Raw genomic sequence first — 20,959 nt, 5'->3', positions numbered from 1 at the left:
AATATAATCTAAGTACTTGACTTTCCAGTTGGGGAAAATTTTTAACTTTTCTCATACTCTATAGAATATAAGTACCTGATCCTTTCGATATTGAATCTTGACTCCAACCCTGATCACGAGGCTTTGATATGAATCTCCAGTCTGAGCAAGCAAAGGGTAAATATTTAATATTCTCAGGACCCTCAAATCCCAAACTAAGCTGTCCTACAACCAACCCCAAACAGAGAGGCTTTAAGAAAGAGAGAAACAAGGGAACCTGAATTGCAACTTGATATTAAAAGCCACTTCTAAGATGGGGATTGAGGGATCTATCTTAGCCAAGACTTCACAACTAACATCCATAACGATAATCGATAACAGGGATGTCCATATCATGGGATAAAATTTGGTCACTTGTAATTTTTTTTTTTTATTTGGTGGAAAACACTTTTAGATTGAATCATTCCATTTTATTAAGATTTTCTATGTTAACATTGTGGAAAATTTATTGTACACTCATCTAGTTTATTTGAATTGGTTAATAAATTCTATCTTTGAATTGAATTTTTAATGCTAGCTAGCTTCACGATTAAATGTTTTTCTTTATTGAGTGCCCACAAGTTTCAAGTGTAAGCAATAAACATTTGGAAACGTCTCTCTCCTGTCTTCTTCTTCAACATAAATAAAGCAGTAACTGCTGCTGCTAAGTCTCTGCTACTGTTCAACAAACCCAACCGAACACGATTAAGAAATTTACATAAGAAACGAAAGTTTTCCTGGTAAGATGAAACAGACGAAAGTTGCCTTCTCTGATTTCTCACCCCTTTCACTTTCCCAAATTTCCAACTGTTGTTGTAGTTGAATCCATGACATGTTCCTTGTTTCCATATTCCACAAAAGCCCATTAGTCCATGGTTTTACTCGGTCGTAGTTGTGTTTGAATTTTCTTTCTTTTCTGAGAAAATTAGGAGGAGGAGGAGGAGGAGAAGAAGGAAATTGCAGAGATAAGAAGAACCCAATAAAGCAAGTAATAGCAGTTCTCAGCTTTTGCTATTTCTCTTTCGTTTTCTCTGCAATTAAGAGAAAAAACCCTTTGAGGAATAGCTTTTTCCATGATGGGTTCTTCTGTAATCGTACAAATCCAGTTTCTCCTTTCACCTGTAATGGTAGCAGAGGTGGTTCGACGTCTGTCTTCAATCCTCCGGCGGTAAGTGAATACCCAATAGGCGAGGATGTTGGATGAGCAAGGAGGTAAGGACGGTGATGTCGCCGCCGGTGAACATCGGAAAACCTACCTTCGCTCTGTGTCGTGGTCTGATCGGTGGTCTCCTTCTTCCTGTTCAAACCCCAGATCCAACCCAAAACAATCACAGCCCTTTAGCAACAAAGCTCGGGCTTCACTCCCTCCTCTGCAACCCCTTTCCATCTCTCGCCGCCCCGTCGAAGAGTGGCCGAGGCCCGGCAACGACGACCTCGGCCATTGGCCCCATCCACCGACTCCTTCTGCAAACCGTGGCCGTCCAACATCCTCATCTGCTTCATCTTCGCCCAGACAAATAGATGTCTCTGATACTTCAACAGATTTCCTGCTTCGCAAGGACAAACTCGCCTTCTTCGATAAGGAATGTTCCAGAATCGCCGAACATATCTACCTTGGTAGCGATGCTGTTGCCAGAAACCGTGAAACCCTTCGCCAGAATGGTATCACCCATGTTCTTAACTGTGTTGGGTTCGTTTCTCCTGAGTATTTCAAGAACGATCTCATCTACAAGACCTTGTGGCTGCAAGATCGCCCCTCTGAGGATATCACCAGCATCCTCTATGATGTGTTTGATTACTTCGAAGATGTTCGTGAGCACGGAGGTCGTGTTCTTGTTCACTGCTGCCAAGGGGTCTCTCGCTCCACCTCCTTGGTCATCGCCTATCTCATGTGGAGAGACGGCCAGAGTTTCGAGGATGCGTTTCAGTTCGTGAAGGCTGCTCGTGGAATCACGAATCCTAACATGGGTTTCGCTTGCCAGCTCTTGCAGTGCCAGAAAAGAGTTCACGCCGTCCCGGCTAGCCCTAATTCTGTGCTTCGGATGTATCGAATGGCTCCCCACTCTTCCTACGATTCACTCCACTTGGTTCCCAAAATGTTGAATCATCCTGGCGCACTTGGCCTCGATTCTCGTGGAGCTTTCATTGTTCATGTTCCTTCGGCGATTTACATCTGGGTTGGTAAGAATTGTGCCCAGGTGATGTTGAATCACGCCAACTCTGCTGCGTCTCAGGTCGTGCGTTACGAGAGAGCTCAGGGACCTATTTTGACCATCCATGAAGGCGAAGAGCCTTTGGAGTTCTGGGATGCCCTCGCTAACTGCCCTTTCCAAGCTGATGACTTTGATAGAGTTGGGAAGGATAAAGATCCAAAAGATGGAAAGGATCAGGTTGCAGAGGCTATAAGTCTTGGTGTGGGTAACAAGAAGGTGAGCGCATATGATGTTGACTATGAAATTTTCCATAAAGCTCTTTCTGGTGGCGTTGTTCCTCCTATTCCCTTGAGTTCAGAATCAGAGACTCATCTTCCTGCTAGAGAAAATGGTTGGGGAGAAAACGGCTGGGGCATGCTGAGGAGGAAATTTGCCTGTGGAATTGTGAAGGAACTGGTGACAACATCCAAGTTGTTGACTTGTAACAATGACAAGGGAGAACAGCCTTGCTCACCCACTGATTCATGGTTGTCACCATCACCTCCATGTCCTTCCCCAGATTCCTTCTCCAGTTATTCTAATACGAGCTCAACGTATAATTCCAAGTCTACCTTACCTTCTCCATCTGAAGAACTCCCTCACTCTCCCACTGATTCTTTCTTGTCACTGTCCCCTCCATGTCTGTCTCCGGATTCTCTTTCTTGTTATTCTAATACCAGCTTAACCTACAATTCTAAGTCTCCCTTACCTTCGCCTTCGGAAGAGCTTCCTTGCTCTCCAACTGGTTCTTGGTTGTCACCATCTCCTCCATGTCGTTCTCCGTCCAGTTATTCTAATACCAGCTCAACTTACAATGCTAAGACTCCTTCACATTCACCATCGGATTCTTCTACTTCGTTCACCTTCTCACCTGGATCCTCAAATTGGTCCGACCTGTCGTTCATGTCTTCTCAGCCTTCTCCTTCATCTTCAGAATTTAAAGAGCTAAGGGTTATTACAGGTCGCTCTTCCTCTCCCTCCCATGAGGATAAGTCCTGTTTGCAGTGTGCAGAGAATCTTTCCCCTCTTGCGGAGCCATTTGCTGCCCCAAATGCTTCAAGAGTAGAAAAGGCATGTGTGCCATGTAAGGGAAATTCTCCCTCTCTTGCAGAACGTAGAGGAAGCAACCCTCCTTCATTGGTACTGTCCCCATCAGTCAACAAACACATCCATTCAAAACCCTCCAGGAATATAGTAAGGTCATGGTCGTTTTCTCTTCCTGACTTGGAAGAAGATATGATGCTGGTGGATAATGTATCCAACAAGTCCGAGCACGGAGAAGGTGATGAATTGAATGGGGAAGAGATGATGACCCCAACTGATCTTTCTGGTGCTGGCATTGATGTACAAGAAGAATATCAGAAAGAATTTAGTCCTCAACAACCAGTTCTGTACAGATGGCCAACCATGGAAAAGGTAGAGAGGCCTTCTTCCGGAGTCCTTGATTCTAGATCTGTTTTCCTTATGCTAGCACACGATGTAAAATTAGGTGACAAGAAGCCTGAAATTTTGTGTGTGTGGGTTGGGTGTGATGTTCCACCTGAGGAGGGGCAGAATCAGTTGATTCACAGTGATTTCGAAGATAAACATAGTCGTGTATATTGGGAGAAGGTTGGTCGGATCTTCCTGAACCATATGGGCCTGCCTATGGATGTACCCATTCAGGTATTAATCGAAATTTTGTGTTGATGAAATATTTATTCACATGTTGCTACCTTATTCATACTTTTAAATCCTTTTGACTTGCCATGCTTAATGTTCAATATATTAGCTTTTTGGTGTCAGTTCACTTGCTATTGTATGGTGAATTGGTGATTATTTAATTGGATTTTTTGGGTATGAACAAAGAGAGAAGTTGTACACCAATAGAACATGATTTGATAGAAGAAAAAGGAGGATGTTGCTGTAGTGATTGATTAAAGCTTCTTGTATTTCTTCACACATGTATGAGAGGGCCAATGGGTTTTCTTATAAAAATTAGAAATAGGTGAGCATTTTGCACCCAAGATCATCAGAAAAGTGAACATTTAGGTGAATCATTTCTGTTTAGATTGATTACCCAAAAAAAAAATTTGTTTAGATTGCAGGCAGCGAAAGAGTCCACCCTTCTACTATGTGTGTGAGAAACTAATAAGCAAAAAATAAGGTTGAAATGCATACTATGAAGGGGAAGGGTAGAATGGTAGCTTTATGACAAGCAGTAAGATGAGGGAGATGTTGCTGTGGATCCCAGAGTTCCTGCTGATAAAAACTACATTTTTTGTTCATTTTGTGAATTTCTGCATTTGTATGTACATAGATAATTCATCTTGATAAGATGGGAATCTTTGATGAACAGGTAATCAGAGGCAGTAATGCACCTCAACAATTCATATATGGTAGCAACTGTTTCTCGTTTCAACAAGTGGAACATCACTGCGAAAACTGAGAAATCTAAAAAACAATACAAGTCTACAAGCATCGGCACTGGGTTGTTACAGGGGAGTTTGAAGCCCTTCTCATGTGATTTCGCATCCCAAGTGGTGTAAGCGAATCTAACCGCTTGTGTGATGGTTATCTTTTTGATAGAAGCATGTAAAGAGTATGAATTCTTGTGACTATAGATGTAACTTAACAGCATTTTAGAGTAATTTCTTCTTAATTTCTTCTTTCCTTGTAATTTATACATGTAAGTTAACAGCATTTGGAAGTTGATTCGATAACTTTGATAGCTTTTCTTCTGCGAATTTCTTTGGAACAATAGCCAGGACCAGCAGCTGAAGGCGAAGTTTTTAAAATTGAAATAAAGATGGGAGTAATTTTTCTGAGTAGAACATCAGATTTCTGGTTCTATGACTAGTCGGAGTGCACTCCATTATTGATGTTCACTTTATTAACTACATGAATTTGCTTGGATGAGTGACTAAAAAATATCTAAGTGTCTACCATTGCTGGTGACTCTAAGCATGAAATCTAGCTTAAAAAAGATGGAATACTTGCACAATTGTAACTAACTCATGTGATCTGATAGTACAGAGAAGGGATGGAGTTTCACAACAGGAACTCAGAAACTGCATGCTAGCTTCAGCCACAACCTTTTACAGCATCCCTTGATCAGGCAAAATCCAAGTAAATGGAACATTGGGCAAGTGGGATGCATTGGAATTTTACTGTAGCCCCACAATTTTACTGTCCCCTGAAAAGGTGGGGCAGAGATGAAATATTTCCTTCTACAATTTCTTTTTTAAATCTGCAAACATATTTTACCTCGAGTTTTCTTCATTAAATCTGTAAGTCCACTCTTTGATTCTTGACCATCAGACAGACATACCCAAAATTGGAAGTTCATGGCTAGTGGGGCATTAGTCTACAAACCCAAGAAAAAGAAAGTGGTACTTATACACCAGCAGCATCCTTCCACAGCCCGAATATATGTACTATTAAGTATGAACCATCTGGTAGAAGTAGCCCTTCACATTTCATTTTGAGCTCTTAAGATAGCCATGGTTGGTCCCAGTGCACTACTTCTCAAAGCCCTGTAGGACCATGCACTCCTGCCTGAACTCTGATTCTTAGTCCCACCATTCTGCAATAGTTGTTCCTTCTTTTGACGCAAAGCCTGGCTGACTTCTTCCCAGAGTTTCTCTGGCCCACCATTTCCTACAATAATGAAAGAGTGTGCATGAAGGTAATGTAGTATTCATGATCCATGTATCCCTTCATTAAGGCTTACTGTCAGTGAAACAAAACAGATACCTGTAACAGGAGTATCTAAATCTTCAATGTCGCCGGTGGGTGCCACACTTCGTACACCCTCGTGATCGCGTGCATGAGCATCACTTCCAGTGTTGACAACTGCTGCAGGATTGGAATCGTCATGGTGGACTATACGGGTATCAACAAGCGACGCAAAATCAACCTGTACAGCTATGTATCAATGTTTATCCAGAAAGGTAATCAGAAATATGTGTAGTTCTGTTAGTTTGGAAGATGCCAAGAGCCCAAGTTATCCACTCGGAGGTTCTGATTGTAAAGCACATGGTCTACAATAGTTAAAAGTTAAGCCATGTTTTCCAACATAAGCCTTCCGTTTACTGGTTCAACAACCCCTGAAACACAAACCTTTTCCTCTTTCAAGAAAAGCAGTAAAATTGATGTTTACTGCAGGACTCTTTGGTAAAGCAGTTTCATAACTGGTTCCAAGTCAAGAACTTCTAATTGTTGCCCAATAAAGCATTTGACAAAGCATAATAGGAATATCCTCAAGTACCTCTAAAGAGCCATCTTCTCCATAAAGGGAGGACTCTGGTTGCATTTCTGAAGGATCTGATTCCAGGCTTTCCAGCTTCTCGCTAATTGGATGTCCTGGAACAGGCAGGAGCATTACCTTATCGGACCCAGAGTCAGACCATGATACTTTTCCAACCTGCAGTGAGAATTAATTTAAGTGAAGAAGTTCTCTAAGATTTATGTGAATTCCACAACAATAAGCAAATGCATGAGTCATACTCTGAAAGAAGAAAGTTCAGGGCACCATGTTGATGACAACTCAACCAAACGGTATGCAATGACATCACCTTCCTGCAGAAAGAGACAATGTCCATATATATAGATCTGAGATCAGTTTGACCCACTTCCATGATAACATCACGTAATTTAGTTCCTAACTGGGAAAGAAACTGGTAGCTGAAACAGTTCAACAGTTACACAAACACAGCAGGATGCTTCTTTCTTGCAATCCTAGACCTCAAAAGCATCTGACAGCAACGAACCTTAGGTAGGCTGGAGCATGGAGTAAGGTTCTCAAAGTCTATGGAATCCTGAACAAGCTCCCCTTCTTCCGTAGCCAAATTTTCAGTTGAATTTTGATTGAAACCCCAATCATCCTTCCCACATGATAAATTTTGCTTCCTTTCTTCCATGGTAAACTTTTCAGTATAATCTTGATTGAAACCTCTCTCATCCCTCTTCCTAGATGATGTTGTCCTCTCTTTACCCCATTTTTGACCTTTCTTCTTGCTGGTTGTACCATTCCACTTGAAAGTTTCCTGGAGATGACCTTGCCATTTAGGGGACAAACTAATGGCAAATGTGCATATATATATATATAAACTGAGAACAGAAACAATCAGAACCAAGAATATAAGGGAGGCAGACAAGCTTTCCAATCAAGGAAATAAAACACATTCAGAAAACTACGCATACAATCTGATGGTTAAATATTGTAACAATTAGAAGTTTAGAACCCCTTTTTTTTTTCTTTTTGGGTGAATGAATCAAGAGTTAGAACTTAGTAATGCAACATGGATATATCATACTTTCATCCATTGTTTTAAGTTCCAAATTGTGAATACAGGGCTAGATATCACTACCTTGACAGGATAAATCATCCTTCTATTCACTTTCAAGTTTAAATCTTGAATACTGCGCTGATATCACTTTCTTAATAGAATAAAAGATTCCCCCCAGCAATCATTTAAAAATAAAAAAGATTGTTTCCATTTACTTATAAGCATATAAAAAGATTTGCCACAGTTTAATGCTCATGACTTTACTGGCTTGCAGTGGATTCTTACTGTGAACAGGTTTCCACAGGAACAAAAATACTACCTGAGAATGCATCGTCCAACCATTTAAGGACCTGACATTCTGGCTGGTGTCCTCCCAAGAATGCCAAATATGCTGCATCATCAAGATTAACCCACTCAGATTATAACCGGCATTCGTAAGAAATTGTTTGGACTGGAACCAAATATTTCAAGTGTACTCAATGCAGCAAGATGTCCAACAATAGCATGACTATCTGAATAGATTAATTTTGGAACCTAGATTCCACCTACAGTGTAACCAACTGGGGATTCCCATTCCAAATGCTTATTTCTGCCAATATTGGGTTGATGGTTTATTATTTACAGAACTTAGTTGCAAGTCTACCAGATAAAGAGCCTGCACAATTCGAAATAAGATTGCAGCAGGGACAAAACTTCAAAACCCAAATCAATACGTTACAAAAGTTCAGCTCATCAGTGGAGGGGAAAAAAACCAAAACAAGCAAAATACAAACAGAATCACATCCACAAGTTATTCCACCAAAATATTAATTAGAATTGAATAACTAGATCCCAAGAGATAAAGCAGTAAAAAGCAATCATAAGTTAAGTGAGATGGGAACATACGTCATCTTTACTCTGCTGGACAATCTGACCTGTATCCACCAGAACAAGTTCCATGTATCAGCACTCTATATCAGTAGTAAGGAAAACACTCTTTATATAATAAAATTGGACACCAAGAATATGATTAATTCAAGAAAACCTCTTGGTTGTATCCAATGTAAAGAAAGGCAACTTTCACACTGAAAGTTACTGCCTCAGGTGGAAAAATGCAATTATGTAGCAACAGGTGAGGAAAGTTCATCTATACATACATCCTTAACTGGGCGTTAAATCTAACATGACACCTAGTTGATTGTATCAACATGCCTAAAACCAGCACAACCCTTAAGAAATAATTCACTAAACCTACTAACAGTACCATTTCTTAGAGAAGATACGCAGATCTTGAAATTGATAAACAATATGTAATACATCATTCTACTGAAAATTTTAGACCTACTGAATCAGCATGCATGCCTGTGCCTATTATAAATAGATTGCAGTGCAAGACTAATCTCTTCACAATTATGAAATTAAGACCAACCAATGTCTACCAGAATTTATTTTTATCTGTCCTCCAATCCTCCTATCTCTATTGGTGCGGTATTTTTACCTTTCCCAAATCCACTATCCGCTCTTTGGAATCCATCTTTTGTGCGTTCCTCTGGAAAGGCCAATATGTTTCCCATTTCCTCCATCCTATCTCTTGGAAATCCATTTGCCGTCCCAAATCTGAGGGAGGTCTTGGAATCTGCCGTTTTCTGATATGAATATGGCTTGCCTGATGAAACTCATCTAAAGATTGCCTCCAAACATGATTCCATTTGGGTCTCCAGGGTCTACTCCTACCTCCTCAAGAATGACTCCCTGTGGACTGCCTCTCTCCCTACTAACCCCTCCTGGATCTGGAGAAAGCTCTTGCTTCTCCGTGATCATGCTATCTCCGCCATTTCTACCGGTGTCTCCACCTCCTTCTGGCTCGACCCTTGGCATCCGATGGGTATCTTGTTCACTCTTCTTGGCCCCAGAACCGTGTACAACTCTCATATCCCAATATCCACGCCCCTCTCCACCTTTGTTTCCTTTGGGTATTGGTCCACCATCCCTCACCCCTGTCTCACACAGGTTTGGAATGCCCTCCCCCCCCCCTCTTCCCCCTCACTGAGGACCGCATCACTTGGCTTCATTCCCCCTCCACCCCTTTTTCCACCGCCTTGGCTTGGAATCTCCTTAGAACCCCCCCCCCCCCCCCTCCCATGGTGTCAGTTTGTTTGGTTTCAAGGCCACATCCCTCGCCACTCCCTAACTCTTTGGAGAGCCCTTAACCTCACCCTACCTACCCAGCTTTTCTCATTAGCCGCCACATTCACGCAAGCCCCAATTGTACCATTTGTTGGAATAGTTAAGAGGACCTGGACCATCTCTTCTTTGGTTGCCTGCTCTCCCGCTCTGTTTGGACCCTAGCCCTGGCCTCCATTTGGCCTAGATCGCGACGTCCTTTTCGCATCTCCTGAGAATGGAAATGGACCTTGAGAAGCTTTGCCGGTGCCTCTATCTGCAACCATGTGGGTAAACTTGACTTTGCAGCCACTATACACCATCTTTGGTGGGAGCGTAATTTGAGGAGATGGACTTCCAAATCCTGATCGCGAGATATGATTTGGAATGCCATCTATTTTGATGTTTCGTTGAGACTTCGCTCTCTTCCCCACCCCCTATTGCTAATTCTCCAAGAAATAGGCTGATTGTTAGTTCTTGGAGTCTTTCTTCTCTTTTCCAGTCTCATGCTTGACTGATCTCTCCCCTCCCCTCTCTTCCCCCTTTGTATATGTTCTCTTGTTTGCTTTTAGTTATTTATATATTATTCATCCCAAAAAAAAAAATGTCTACCAGATACTGAACTGCTAATGAGATTAATCCCTAATAGTTCATCTGTTGGTACAGATTAAGACATCCAAGTGCCGCAGTATAACCAAACGAGAGGCGAGGGAGGACAGCAAAAACAATGACAAAAAGAAAAAGAAGCAGCAATTTTAATCAACAAAGAAGTTTCTTTTTCTAGTTAAAACGTAAATGACTTAATTTGGCAATGTGGACCAAAAGTTTCTTGACTTTGTAAACATCTACCATTTATTTCCATGTGAAATGGCCAAAATATCTGCTGCTACAAATTAAAACAATTGGCCATCCTATTTTCATTTCAACTTAAGGGAGTCTAATCAGAGTAGGCACGTGCAACCTACAACCAAGATCCCATGTAAAAGCAAATGCTGAAACAGCAACGAAAACCAAAATTCTAACATGGCATGCACGAACAGCAGCACCAACGAGAGAAATAGGGAGTCATAGTTCAAACAAATATGACATAATATATACCTTCATCTATTGGCTCAAAGCGTATATGCCCAGGCTTAACCACTATTGGAATGATTTCATCCTCTCCATCAGTATCCAGTGAGGGTTGTTGTTGACGTTCAGGCAACTTTTCTTGATTAAGTTCTCCGCTCTGAGTTATCTGCCAGATCAATGAGAATAACAAACAACACGTACTCATCAAATGTTGAAATAACATTTTAAATATACTAGAGAACTTGTGGCTGCGTTTATTGCTCAGCCACAACCTAATCTGATGAAACTTAAGATGTTTCATTAATATGTATCTTTCAGTCTCCCGCAGCCCAAAAAGAAGAGCGAAATAAAAAATTTAAAAAAAAAAAAAAGGAAAAGGAGGGAGAGGTTAGTCTCAGGTTTGATTATTTGTATCCATCAGAAACACATGATAATCAGAAATGAGCTAAAGAATCAAGGGTTGTAAAGACGGTTTTTTTCTTGTCGTCACCAACATGTGGGCTAAATATTTATGGGGTTAGGTACGCCATAGGATAGAAAATCAATATACAGGATATAGTTTTACATTCAGCACATATTTTAGGATTTTAATGACCTAGGCAGCATAATTGCAACCATATGGAAGCTACAGCAGTTTGCCAAAATCCACGTATTCTAGAACTAGATTCAGCTCAAGAGGCTTTAGTCACATTGGCCAAAGGAGAAGACGAACGTGGGGTAAAATCTTCTGGTTATAAAAATAACATACGCAGTTAGAGGGGAAAGTGTATCACTAAAACAGCAATCTCCACACATGGCAACCTGAGGACTTCCTTGTGATATGGACAACGGACAGTGTAAATGAAAAGTGTCATATCCCATGTGATTGCAAATAAAAACAAACTGTATTTCAGAATGAAGACAACAAATTTGTGATGCAGAGGGGCAGAAATTTCTAGTTCTCTATCTCAATATGTGAAAAAGGTATTAATTATATGATCCAATCTAAAGGCCAAAATACCTCTCTCTCTTGAGATTTGAGTTGTCGCAGCCACTGCCTTTTGGCCTTCTTACGCCGAGCACTTCTGCTAGGAAACTGACCAAAAGATCAGGTAAACATGAGAACTGTACAACAGTAGATTGTAAATAGTAAAAGCAATTTTAAATGGAATCATGGGGGCAGAAAACATAAATATGTGAAAACTTTAAAACTTGGAAAACATAAACGAGTGAAAAACTTAAGATGCAAAAGCTCTGACAATAGAAGGCTTAAAGAACTAGGCCAAGTAAAGTTGCTTTCAGATCTAATGAGTCTGTTGGTTAACCTAAGTGTAACCACTTGACTACTTGAGACACAAGTCTCAGTCCAATTTTACAACTTAACGAACTCAACATTTTCAACTTGTCTTCGCATATGAAATTGGCATCATGGCATCTTTCACTGAACAATTGTCACAACTATACATTGTTATGATGTTCTCTTTACCAAATGCACATGTAACCTTTTTTGCCATTTGGGTTAGGTACTGTATAGCTTCGACTGGAGTGCATAAAACTTCACCAAAGGAGGATCAATGTTCACTCACCAAAAAAGAAGAAGAAGAAGAATGACCAATAAATATGAAAGCTTTCAATCTAAACAAAAGCAAGGGGATTTATAGGCACACCTTTTTGGTCCCATTTGCAGCAATAGATATATCTAAATGTTCCATGTCACTTTCTTGGGGTTGATCACATCTACAAAAATAATAGGACATTACAAATTTAGTGTGCTACAAAGATTTGAACGATATCCCAAAAAAGAAAAAAAAATGGCTTAATGAAGTTGTGCATAAGAATTCCGACAAAAAGAACATACTAATGACTTCTTGAGGCTGTCCTCTTAGTAAGTATAAGCATCATGACAAAAGGTTATACAGCATTCTGTCTTTTACGACTACACACCAAATAAGGGTATATGGCATCACAGCTGAGAAATACTCCAACAAGACATAAGATCTTATTTGAGACACACACAAGGATTTTGGGTAGAAAAGACGCACAAGATACAAGTTCAATGAACTATTTGCAGAAAGTATGGTGTGGGGGAAAGAGCATAGAAAAACAATTCTTCATATGCACCACTTAAGCCCCATTTACGACGAAGTCAACATTTTCTAAGTAACAAAGACAAGATAATGAAATGGATTTTGCGATAAACAGGCAATTATTTGGGATGAAAATAGCAGTTGATCATTAATGTAACCGCAATAACCTGAAACTGTATCATCACTGAATAATAGCAGAAGGTCAAGTTTCTCCAACCAGTTTTAGATAAGGTATTCCTAAATCATAATACCTATCACTCTAGTCAAGTACGAAACCACTAATAATCAATATATATTGGCTAAAATAGAAAATTTAAGTAATATAAAGTTAAAAGATAAATAAAAATTATACAATTATTATGAAAAATCATTTAAAAACTTGCTCACATCATACTAAATAATGTAATTAAATTAACTTCACACCATTAAAAAAAATGATATTTTGAATTAGAAGTTGAGTTATTCATAATTATCACATTTAGTATGTTTTGAGTTAGTATAAAATTATGATAAAAATCAAGAAAATATCCATTTTGCTTTCACATCTCTAACTAAATGACTAATAAGAGTCGTGAGAGAGCAAAATACCAAGAAAAAGCTACAAGGCTACAGAACCTACCTGTCTTCCTCAGTTGCAGATTCAACAGTTTGCTGAACTTCATCAGCAACCTTAGGGGTACATTCTCTACTTGATTTAGCATTTCCATTTAATAGCTGGTCTTTCTTGTGACTACTTTTCTTGGTGAGGACTCCTTTGGGATGCAAGCTTCCATTATGCTCCATACACACATCAATTTCACAAGCTTCCGGGACCGGTGGACATTTTTCATTACTAGTTGATTTAGCTTTCTTTCTCCTGTGATCATTGTGATGTTCAACATCCCAAAGTGACTTGCATGTGCAAACAATAAATCCACACAAACAGATAACTTCTCATGCGATAAATTTGGGATCAAAGTATGATGGCGCAAGAATTGAGAAGACAAAAATTGAAGATGGATGCAGATCTGAAATGCAAAACAAAGCAATATTCACTTTTGCATGGATCCAACATAAACAGCATGCAAACCACATTGGCTCCATAGTTACACGTTGAAAGACACCACATAGTGCATCATTGTCACTTACATTTGAAGGTTTCATGCTTTATGGTAGTTTGTTGTTTTTCAAATGGATAATTTCAATCAACTTTCTAATTACAATACACAGAAGTTGCAAAGATGTATCTTCCAATATCATCATCTTTTCATTTCTCACCGACCCTTTTCAGCACCAAATGGTGGGTTCAAAAAATCCTAAACGACCCAATTTTAGGCTTATCTAGTGATATCTAAGTTCTTCATTAAATCATAGGCTCCATGTTCTCCATCAATGGATAAAAGAAATTGGAAAATGAATCTGTAAGCCTTCAACCCTAATTTTTGTATGGAATCTTAGCACATTTCAGCAAACCAGATTAGGCAAGAAACAGTTAAGTGGGCATGTTCTGATTTGGCAAAGCTCAATATATGTTGTTGACTTGTTGCTTCCAGAAAGAAAAAACAATGGGTTCTGATGGGTATTTGAATTTCTCCCCCTGATTTTGTCCCTTATGACAGTTTCAAATTTTTTACTACTCCCAAGTTAGCCAAGATGCACAGCTCCTGTTCTAACAAATATTCAACTGAGGTTTTCAAAACATGATCTTAAGTTATTCACCCTAGTCTTGAAATTGACTGTGACAGCATGACAGTGGTTCAAACACAAATCTGGCCTTGCCCTGCACCTAACAGTTAGGATTGGTGTGGCCCTCAATGAGTTATGGATCAGGTTTGGTTTGCCAGTTCCCAGGCTCCCACCCAAGTATGCAGTAAAATCAACTAAAGATTTGCATGCTTCAAGGGACAGGCAAGGTTAAGGTAGAGAAATAGAACAATTATTAATAGGGTCAAACTTCCCAAACCTTGACAGCCAACAAAGGTAGAGATATATGTAAAGGAACATTAGGGATACTGCTTTCAGTATAAGACTTCTGTTTTTCAATTTTTTGCAATACTACTTCAAAATTTTTGCTACACAACAAGAAATACTCTTTTTTCAGTATACCATGTATAAGGATAACATTAGTGTGGCATTACGAAACACCCTTGAGTGGAAAAAGTAGAACTATGTAAATGCCTCAAAATTTTTAGTTTATCTAGTCTAAACATCTGTCAATGAGCATAAGAATATATATATATATATGGTAAGAAGCATAAGAATATATTAGGTGAATGGAAGAAAAGCATGTTGGCATTGATTTAAAAAATTAAATGCAGTACTCAATGCAGCAATAACTAGAGACATCCTGTGAAGTTACTGGAAGAGGGTTATTAAATTCTACCTGAGAAAAGAAACTACTGCCTTAGAGAACCAGTTTGGCTTTATGCCAAAGATCCATGACAAAAACCATTTTCTTACCTAGGAAGCTCATCAAAAGTTTCAGAAAGGGCAAGAAGGATCTACATATGCAATTATTTTCCAAGAAAAAGCATTCAGTACAGTCCCTAAATAACTAATCTTGCATACACTATAGAAAAAGGGTTTCAAGTAAATACAAGGGCATACTTGAAGTTGTGTATGACAGTGTAGTACTAGCATATGAACCATGGGGGTTTAAGGAAATGGATCCCCAAGTGCAACAGGGTTACAAAGAGGATCAGCCTTACGCCGTCATCTGTCTGCAGTTATAATGGACAATTTAACCAGATGAGGCTCCTTAGTGTATGCTTTTCGTTGAAGATATTGATTTGGCGGATGAGACAACCGTAGGTATTAGCAGAATTTAATGCCAAGTTACCATGTAACTTTGGTTACACGGGAACAATTAAATAAGTGCGCAAAAATTGATGAGGGAGATTCCACGAACTGATAATTTTTAAGTATTTGGGCTTAATCATAAACAAAAACCAAAATATATTGAATGACGTTGCTCAAAAAACTGAAACAGGATGGATGTATGGAGAAGTGCATCTTGAGCATGGTGTGATCAGCGTAAACCTATAAAGCTTAAAGGAGAACTTTATCGGACTACGTTATGGGATCAGTTATGGTTAATAGTGTGGAAGGTTGGGCTTTCAAGAAGTATCAAATAGAAACTAAGCAAAGTGGAGATAGTGATGCCGTGATGAATGTGCCGCTAAACTACAAAGGGTAACATAAGGAAATAAATGTATTATATCTGATTAGAGAAGAGCTCTAGTACATGATAAGCTACGAGAAATTAGTTTGCAGTAGCATGGCCATGTGCAATTAAGGACTTCTATGCTCCAGTAAATAGAAATTGGATTAAGATTGAATGAACTAAAAGAGCCAAGAGTAGGTCTAAAATATATATAGGAGACAGGGTGAGAAAGATATGCATAGAATAGGACTCATATCATGTATTACTTCGAAGAAAACTGATAGGAAAGTAAGCATGTAGACTACCCCGCTTAGTTGGGATAACATTATGTTATTGCTGACTAGAAGATAACCATTTCCAGTTTGCTGTATCAAACAACAGCCAGAAAGAATGAAAATTAGATTAAGAATTTATATGCTTCTGGTTTACCACTTAATATAACATGACAATCAAACGGAAGCTCGACAAGGTAAAGATTAAAGTGCAATGTAGTTTAGAACAAAACCATTCATCAATACGACCAGTTGAGTAAATTTTACATGTCATTACAAAAAGCAAGTCTCTCAAGTTTTATACCCATAAACAACAAAAGCACAAGATCTGACCCAAATTAGATTTAAAGCAAACAAGGATTGGAAGGAGGTGCTGAAAAATGAAGACTTTGGGATCAAGCATTAAGATCTGAATATAACAAGGATGTAATTTAATAAAGGGTATGGCATTGGATATATAATTGAATGCATTACCATGCATAGGATTTCTGCTAAAACCTCTGGAGCTTTCATGTTATACATATTTGTACAGTAAGCAGTAAGGGGTTTCTAAATGACCATCCATTGGACCAAAAAGTAATAATTTATGTACCGTTAAGATGTAAATCTACAACCAAGAGTCCCTACTAAATATCCTTTTTAAGTGCATTGCATTTGAATAATGAATTTGAGATTTAAACCTCACAGCTCAAAGCCACCTAGTATATTAAGATTCAACCATCCTTAAACTTTGTCCACTAGCAATGCACGAACTTTAGGATAGGAGTCAATCAAAACCCAACTACCATGAACCTTTATTCATTTCAAAACACTAAACAGATTTTTAGGAAATACAATGGAAACACAAGAAAGACTCATAAATAAATAAATAAGAAGGGGGAAAAGAAACTATAGGTCCCCCAACATTGCCCAAGTAAAGTAAACAAGAAGAACATAAATTCTTTACAGTATCAAGATTAAGCATCCAAAAATTCTAGCATGTATATCTCAGTTAATTCAGGTATAAGACTGGTAACTTATAAGAGGCATAACGCACATTAAATCTGTCATAAATCACTACATAAACAAAACTTCAGCTTAAGGACAATTCAAGATAAAATCCAGTTATGTTTAGCAGCAAAAATGCACTAAACAGAAAACTTTGAGATTGCTCACTAATGTGGGTATACAAATTTAGGATATATACATCAGGATGAAGTCTGCTGTAAATTAAAGAAGAAGTATACAAGTCCAATTCCACTACTTAGAGGCAAGCATTCAACAGATGATAAGCCCAGGTAATGAACAACACCAAACAACATCTTCAAATGATGGGATGCAAGAAAATACTTTGGGTTGGCATGTTCTTTTGATAGTTTTCTTTTCTTTGATGTTCTTTTTCCACCTGATATTTTTTCCTCAGGCAATGTGTACACAGCAGCATTGTATTCATCTCCTTCTTTTCCATTTAGGCAATCACCAGTCTCCCTTTCAAACTCAATGCATAGGGGCTTTGCTCCAGTACCAACAAGTTGCTTCTCCACGATTCCAGAATCCTCAATGGAATTCACATCATCACTTACCCTAATGACATCAGTTCGTGTACCCTCTTTCCTTTTCACCCTGTTAATGAGAAGAAAAAAACAGAAGTATATTTTATTATTTTTTCAGTAGCAATATGGATAAATTGCATCACTTCAATTCTTTCTAAAATCACAGAAACATCTTCAAAGATACATTGGTACATCATTTTAAAAATTTATTCCCTAATGAACCTGATGATATCTTTATCTTTCAAAACTTCTGTTGACTCAAAAGGTGGTAATACAAAGCCATCCATCTGCAAGAAAATGTGTTTGATCAGATCCATTCCTACAAAAAGACCAATTCCACACATGGTACAGTTGTGTATAAAGGGAAAAGCATATTATATTATAACAATGAAAACAATGAAGAGTATGCTGGAATTAAGCCTAGTCCAAACATGGTACACTCCTATACAAATGAAAAGGCTCATTCTATAATAATACCAACGAAAAATAATTCTACAATGGTGAACTTGTTTTCATTTGAGTGGAATTCTGAAAGTGGAACTATTTCTAGAATTTGATTTATGAAACCTTCAATAACGGATCATACATCTCAACCAAGGAAAGTAAACAACCTAATAAATCAGGTGACTTCAGATGTTGAGAACATATTATTAATAACTCCACTACGTAATACATCTCACGGGACATATTCCAATTTCCAAGAAACAAATACAGGGAACAGCTTCCTCAGATAAGAGTAATGGAAAAGATATTTTTCTTTCTTAACTTTTCCTATTTATTCATGGAGTCATATCCAACTGCATAGGGCCAAACTTGTTTGTCTTTTTACTGCAGTTTCACAAGGAGCAGGTTTTTGTTAGTGTAACAGTGTTGTAAACTGATTTATGGCAAATGCCTCTGAATGAAACGGAATTGGTAAATACATAAAAAGGGATGGGGCATAAACTGGATAAGATGCAGCAGGATTAGACTGATATAGTTAGTAGCAAGAGTTTATAGCAGGGTTTTAAAAACTTTGGCTCCTCAGAACTGCCCAGGGTATACTCTACTTATGCCTCATCTGCTGTGATAAGCTTAAACATCCGTCATTGTGCATTCAATTTCAATTCTCCAAAACCTAACAGAAAGGGTCGTTTCTACCCATTTTCTAAACAAATAAGCACTCAAAGCCTAAATCCAACCATTGTATCTAGCGAAGAACAGATACTAGTGTATTATAGAGCATTCGAAATCTTCGCTCGAAGACGGAATTTCGCGAGGCGTCACTGTTTTAAGTATGGGCACTGAATTGGTTTCTCGTTGAATAATAAGAAACTTACAGAGAGGACAAGGCCGTTAGGGCAAACATCTTCGAGCTGGAAAGTTCTGGTAACGTAGGACGCGAGGTCGGAGATGGTCTCGAGTTCGGGTCTGAGAAGAAGCCAACTTCGTTTCAGCCCCTCCAGCATCAGCGAGTTTCGCAGTAAGTGACGATCGTTAAACAGAAAACGAAGCCTCACCGACCCCATGAAGACTGCAGAAGAACAGCGAAGAAGTAAAGAACTACAGAGGAGAGAAGAAATCCTGACCGGCGCGTTACAGGAAAGCGTTCTGCACTTCCACTGCTACTACCCAGAAGAGAGAAGCTCATTAAAACTTCGTTATAAAAACCGGACACGCCGAACCGAACCGAACCTGCCCGGCTTCGGTTCAAACGGTTTGACTTCTTTTTATGATTTAAATTTTAAAAAGTCTAAAAATGTTTCACCAAAAAAATATTAAAAATTGTAAGTGTAGCAAAAATAATAACCTAAGATACCAAAGAAACAAAAAAAAATTCGTATTTATACTCACTTTTTTTTTTTTTGTATGTATTTATACTCACCAGTAAGGGTCCATTGTCCAATTGAATTCTTAATGCAATTTTTGATTTTTTTTATTATTATTTTTTTTTTTTCCGTATAAGTAGCACTCTGAGATTGTTTCTAGATAGGTTGAGGGTGGTAGAAAATTTTTTTATTTTTTTTATAAGAAATTTTCATTAACCGAAAGAAAAAAATAAACAACCCGAAACAGCCTAGGCAACTGGAGAGCATAACCCCTGAAGCCAAGGGAGGGTGGTAGAAACTAAGTGTTAGTTCAAACTTCAAAGTGAATGTGGATTTTAAAACGAGAACATTCTACTTCAAATAGATAATAGTCCTCGAAATAGACGGAAATGAATATTCCTACAGAAATTCAAATGTTGAAAATGTATAATTTACAATAAACAATGGTGGAGATAACCGCAATTTAGCAAAAGAGATAGACTTTGCACACCTAGCTAAAAAATTAACATACAATTTCTCATGTCTCTCGACATTCTTACAATAAAAAATGAGCAGAAATTTGAACATAAATGGAGTATTTTAAAAACAAGCCTACAGGAAACTCAATTTAGAAAATGGATTTGGTGAGAAAGAGCACGAATGATTTTTTTACAATATGAGAAGATTCTGACACCATGAATGAGCTTGAAAAGCTAAACAGCACCTTTGGTCCCTGGGTTCTTCTAATTCCATTGCAATAGTCGACCAACCTTTGACATACGCTGATTTTATAGCAACAAAACCTCCTATCGTATCCCATATTAAGCATCCTCTTGCCACCCCAGCAAATAGAATAGTCCTTATAACATATAATGTGATGGATTTACCTCACCTGAACCTGATGATATAAAGTATGATTTCTTAAAAACCAGAAGGTTGCACCAATTTGCTAGACCTGAATATCATTTAATGTATGATTAGTTGTTGAATATAACTATACAATGAGGCAAGAGATCCCTTGAACATGAAATCCATTATTATCACAAATAAAGCTCCTTAAAAAGCATACAAAATTCAAATCCATTGCACCATGAAAATAAGATAACATCAAAAACAACCAATCAAACCATTGAGTTTCCTATAAAAATTTTACATCAATCTTTTAAGAGATGCTTTTCAACATTCTTTAAAATATTTGCAATCAAATAAAACATGACTACCTGTTTTAGGTGACCATGTACAAAACCAAAATGCCTATAACATAGGGTTTTTCTTTGAGGTAATGCTTCTATTTTCCATATGAAATATTGGATTTTTGGGAGTACTCCTTAACTTATAGACATTTCCCCGGTGATTTATAGATGTTGTTGAACTGGTAGAAGTTCCCCCTACAAATTTTCATAATTTATAAGTGCATGGTAATATCATAAAATACCTGAAGTGCTCGGAGTTCTCCAATTAAGTCGT

The 20,959-nt window shown here is 38.3% G+C and overlaps 2 protein-coding genes across 3 annotated transcripts; one reads left to right on the top strand and one right to left on the bottom strand.

The window, feature by feature from the left end:
* Nucleotides 1–596: 596 nt before the first annotated feature.
* LOC149007186 (protein-tyrosine-phosphatase MKP1-like) lies at nt 597–5,024 on the top strand. The gene is made up of 2 exons (XM_089164602.1): nt 597–3,875; nt 4,549–5,024. Exons 1-2 carry the CDS (start codon nt 1,212–1,214, stop codon nt 4,636–4,638), a joined length of 2,754 nt encoding a protein of 917 aa, XP_089020728.1. The 5' UTR covers nt 597–1,211; the 3' UTR covers nt 4,639–5,024.
* A 339-nt stretch (nt 5,025–5,363) lies between these two features.
* On the bottom strand, nt 5,364–19,305 carry LOC149007185 (sphere organelles protein-like protein). 2 transcript variants are annotated; one of them, XM_089164604.1, is made up of 14 exons: nt 19,025–19,305; nt 17,928–17,992; nt 17,503–17,775; nt 13,379–13,615; nt 12,340–12,409; nt 11,694–11,768; nt 10,721–10,859; nt 8,366–8,394; nt 7,800–7,871; nt 6,962–7,237; nt 6,699–6,770; nt 6,460–6,615; nt 5,946–6,108; nt 5,364–5,849 (listed from the first exon to the last, which is right to left on the bottom strand). In XM_089164604.1, exons 1-14 carry the CDS (start codon nt 19,211–19,213, stop codon nt 5,662–5,664), a joined length of 2,004 nt encoding a protein of 667 aa, XP_089020730.1. In that variant the 5' UTR covers nt 19,214–19,305; the 3' UTR covers nt 5,364–5,661. The 2 variants fall into 2 exon arrangements, with proteins under 2 accessions (XP_089020730.1, XP_089020731.1); XM_089164605.1 differs by lacking the exon at nt 7,800–7,871 and having other exon boundaries at nt 5,365–5,849.
* Nucleotides 19,306–20,959: the final 1,654 nt, after the last annotated feature.

Source organism: Hakea prostrata, chromosome 8, assembly GCF_041222555.1.
Source record: "Hakea prostrata isolate BN-2017 chromosome 8, UWA_Hpros_2, whole genome shotgun sequence".
Lineage (NCBI taxonomy): Eukaryota > Viridiplantae > Streptophyta > Magnoliopsida > Proteales > Proteaceae > Hakea > Hakea prostrata.
Note: the sequence above shows the minus strand (reverse complement) of the source record. Positions and strands in the feature narration are given on the sequence as shown.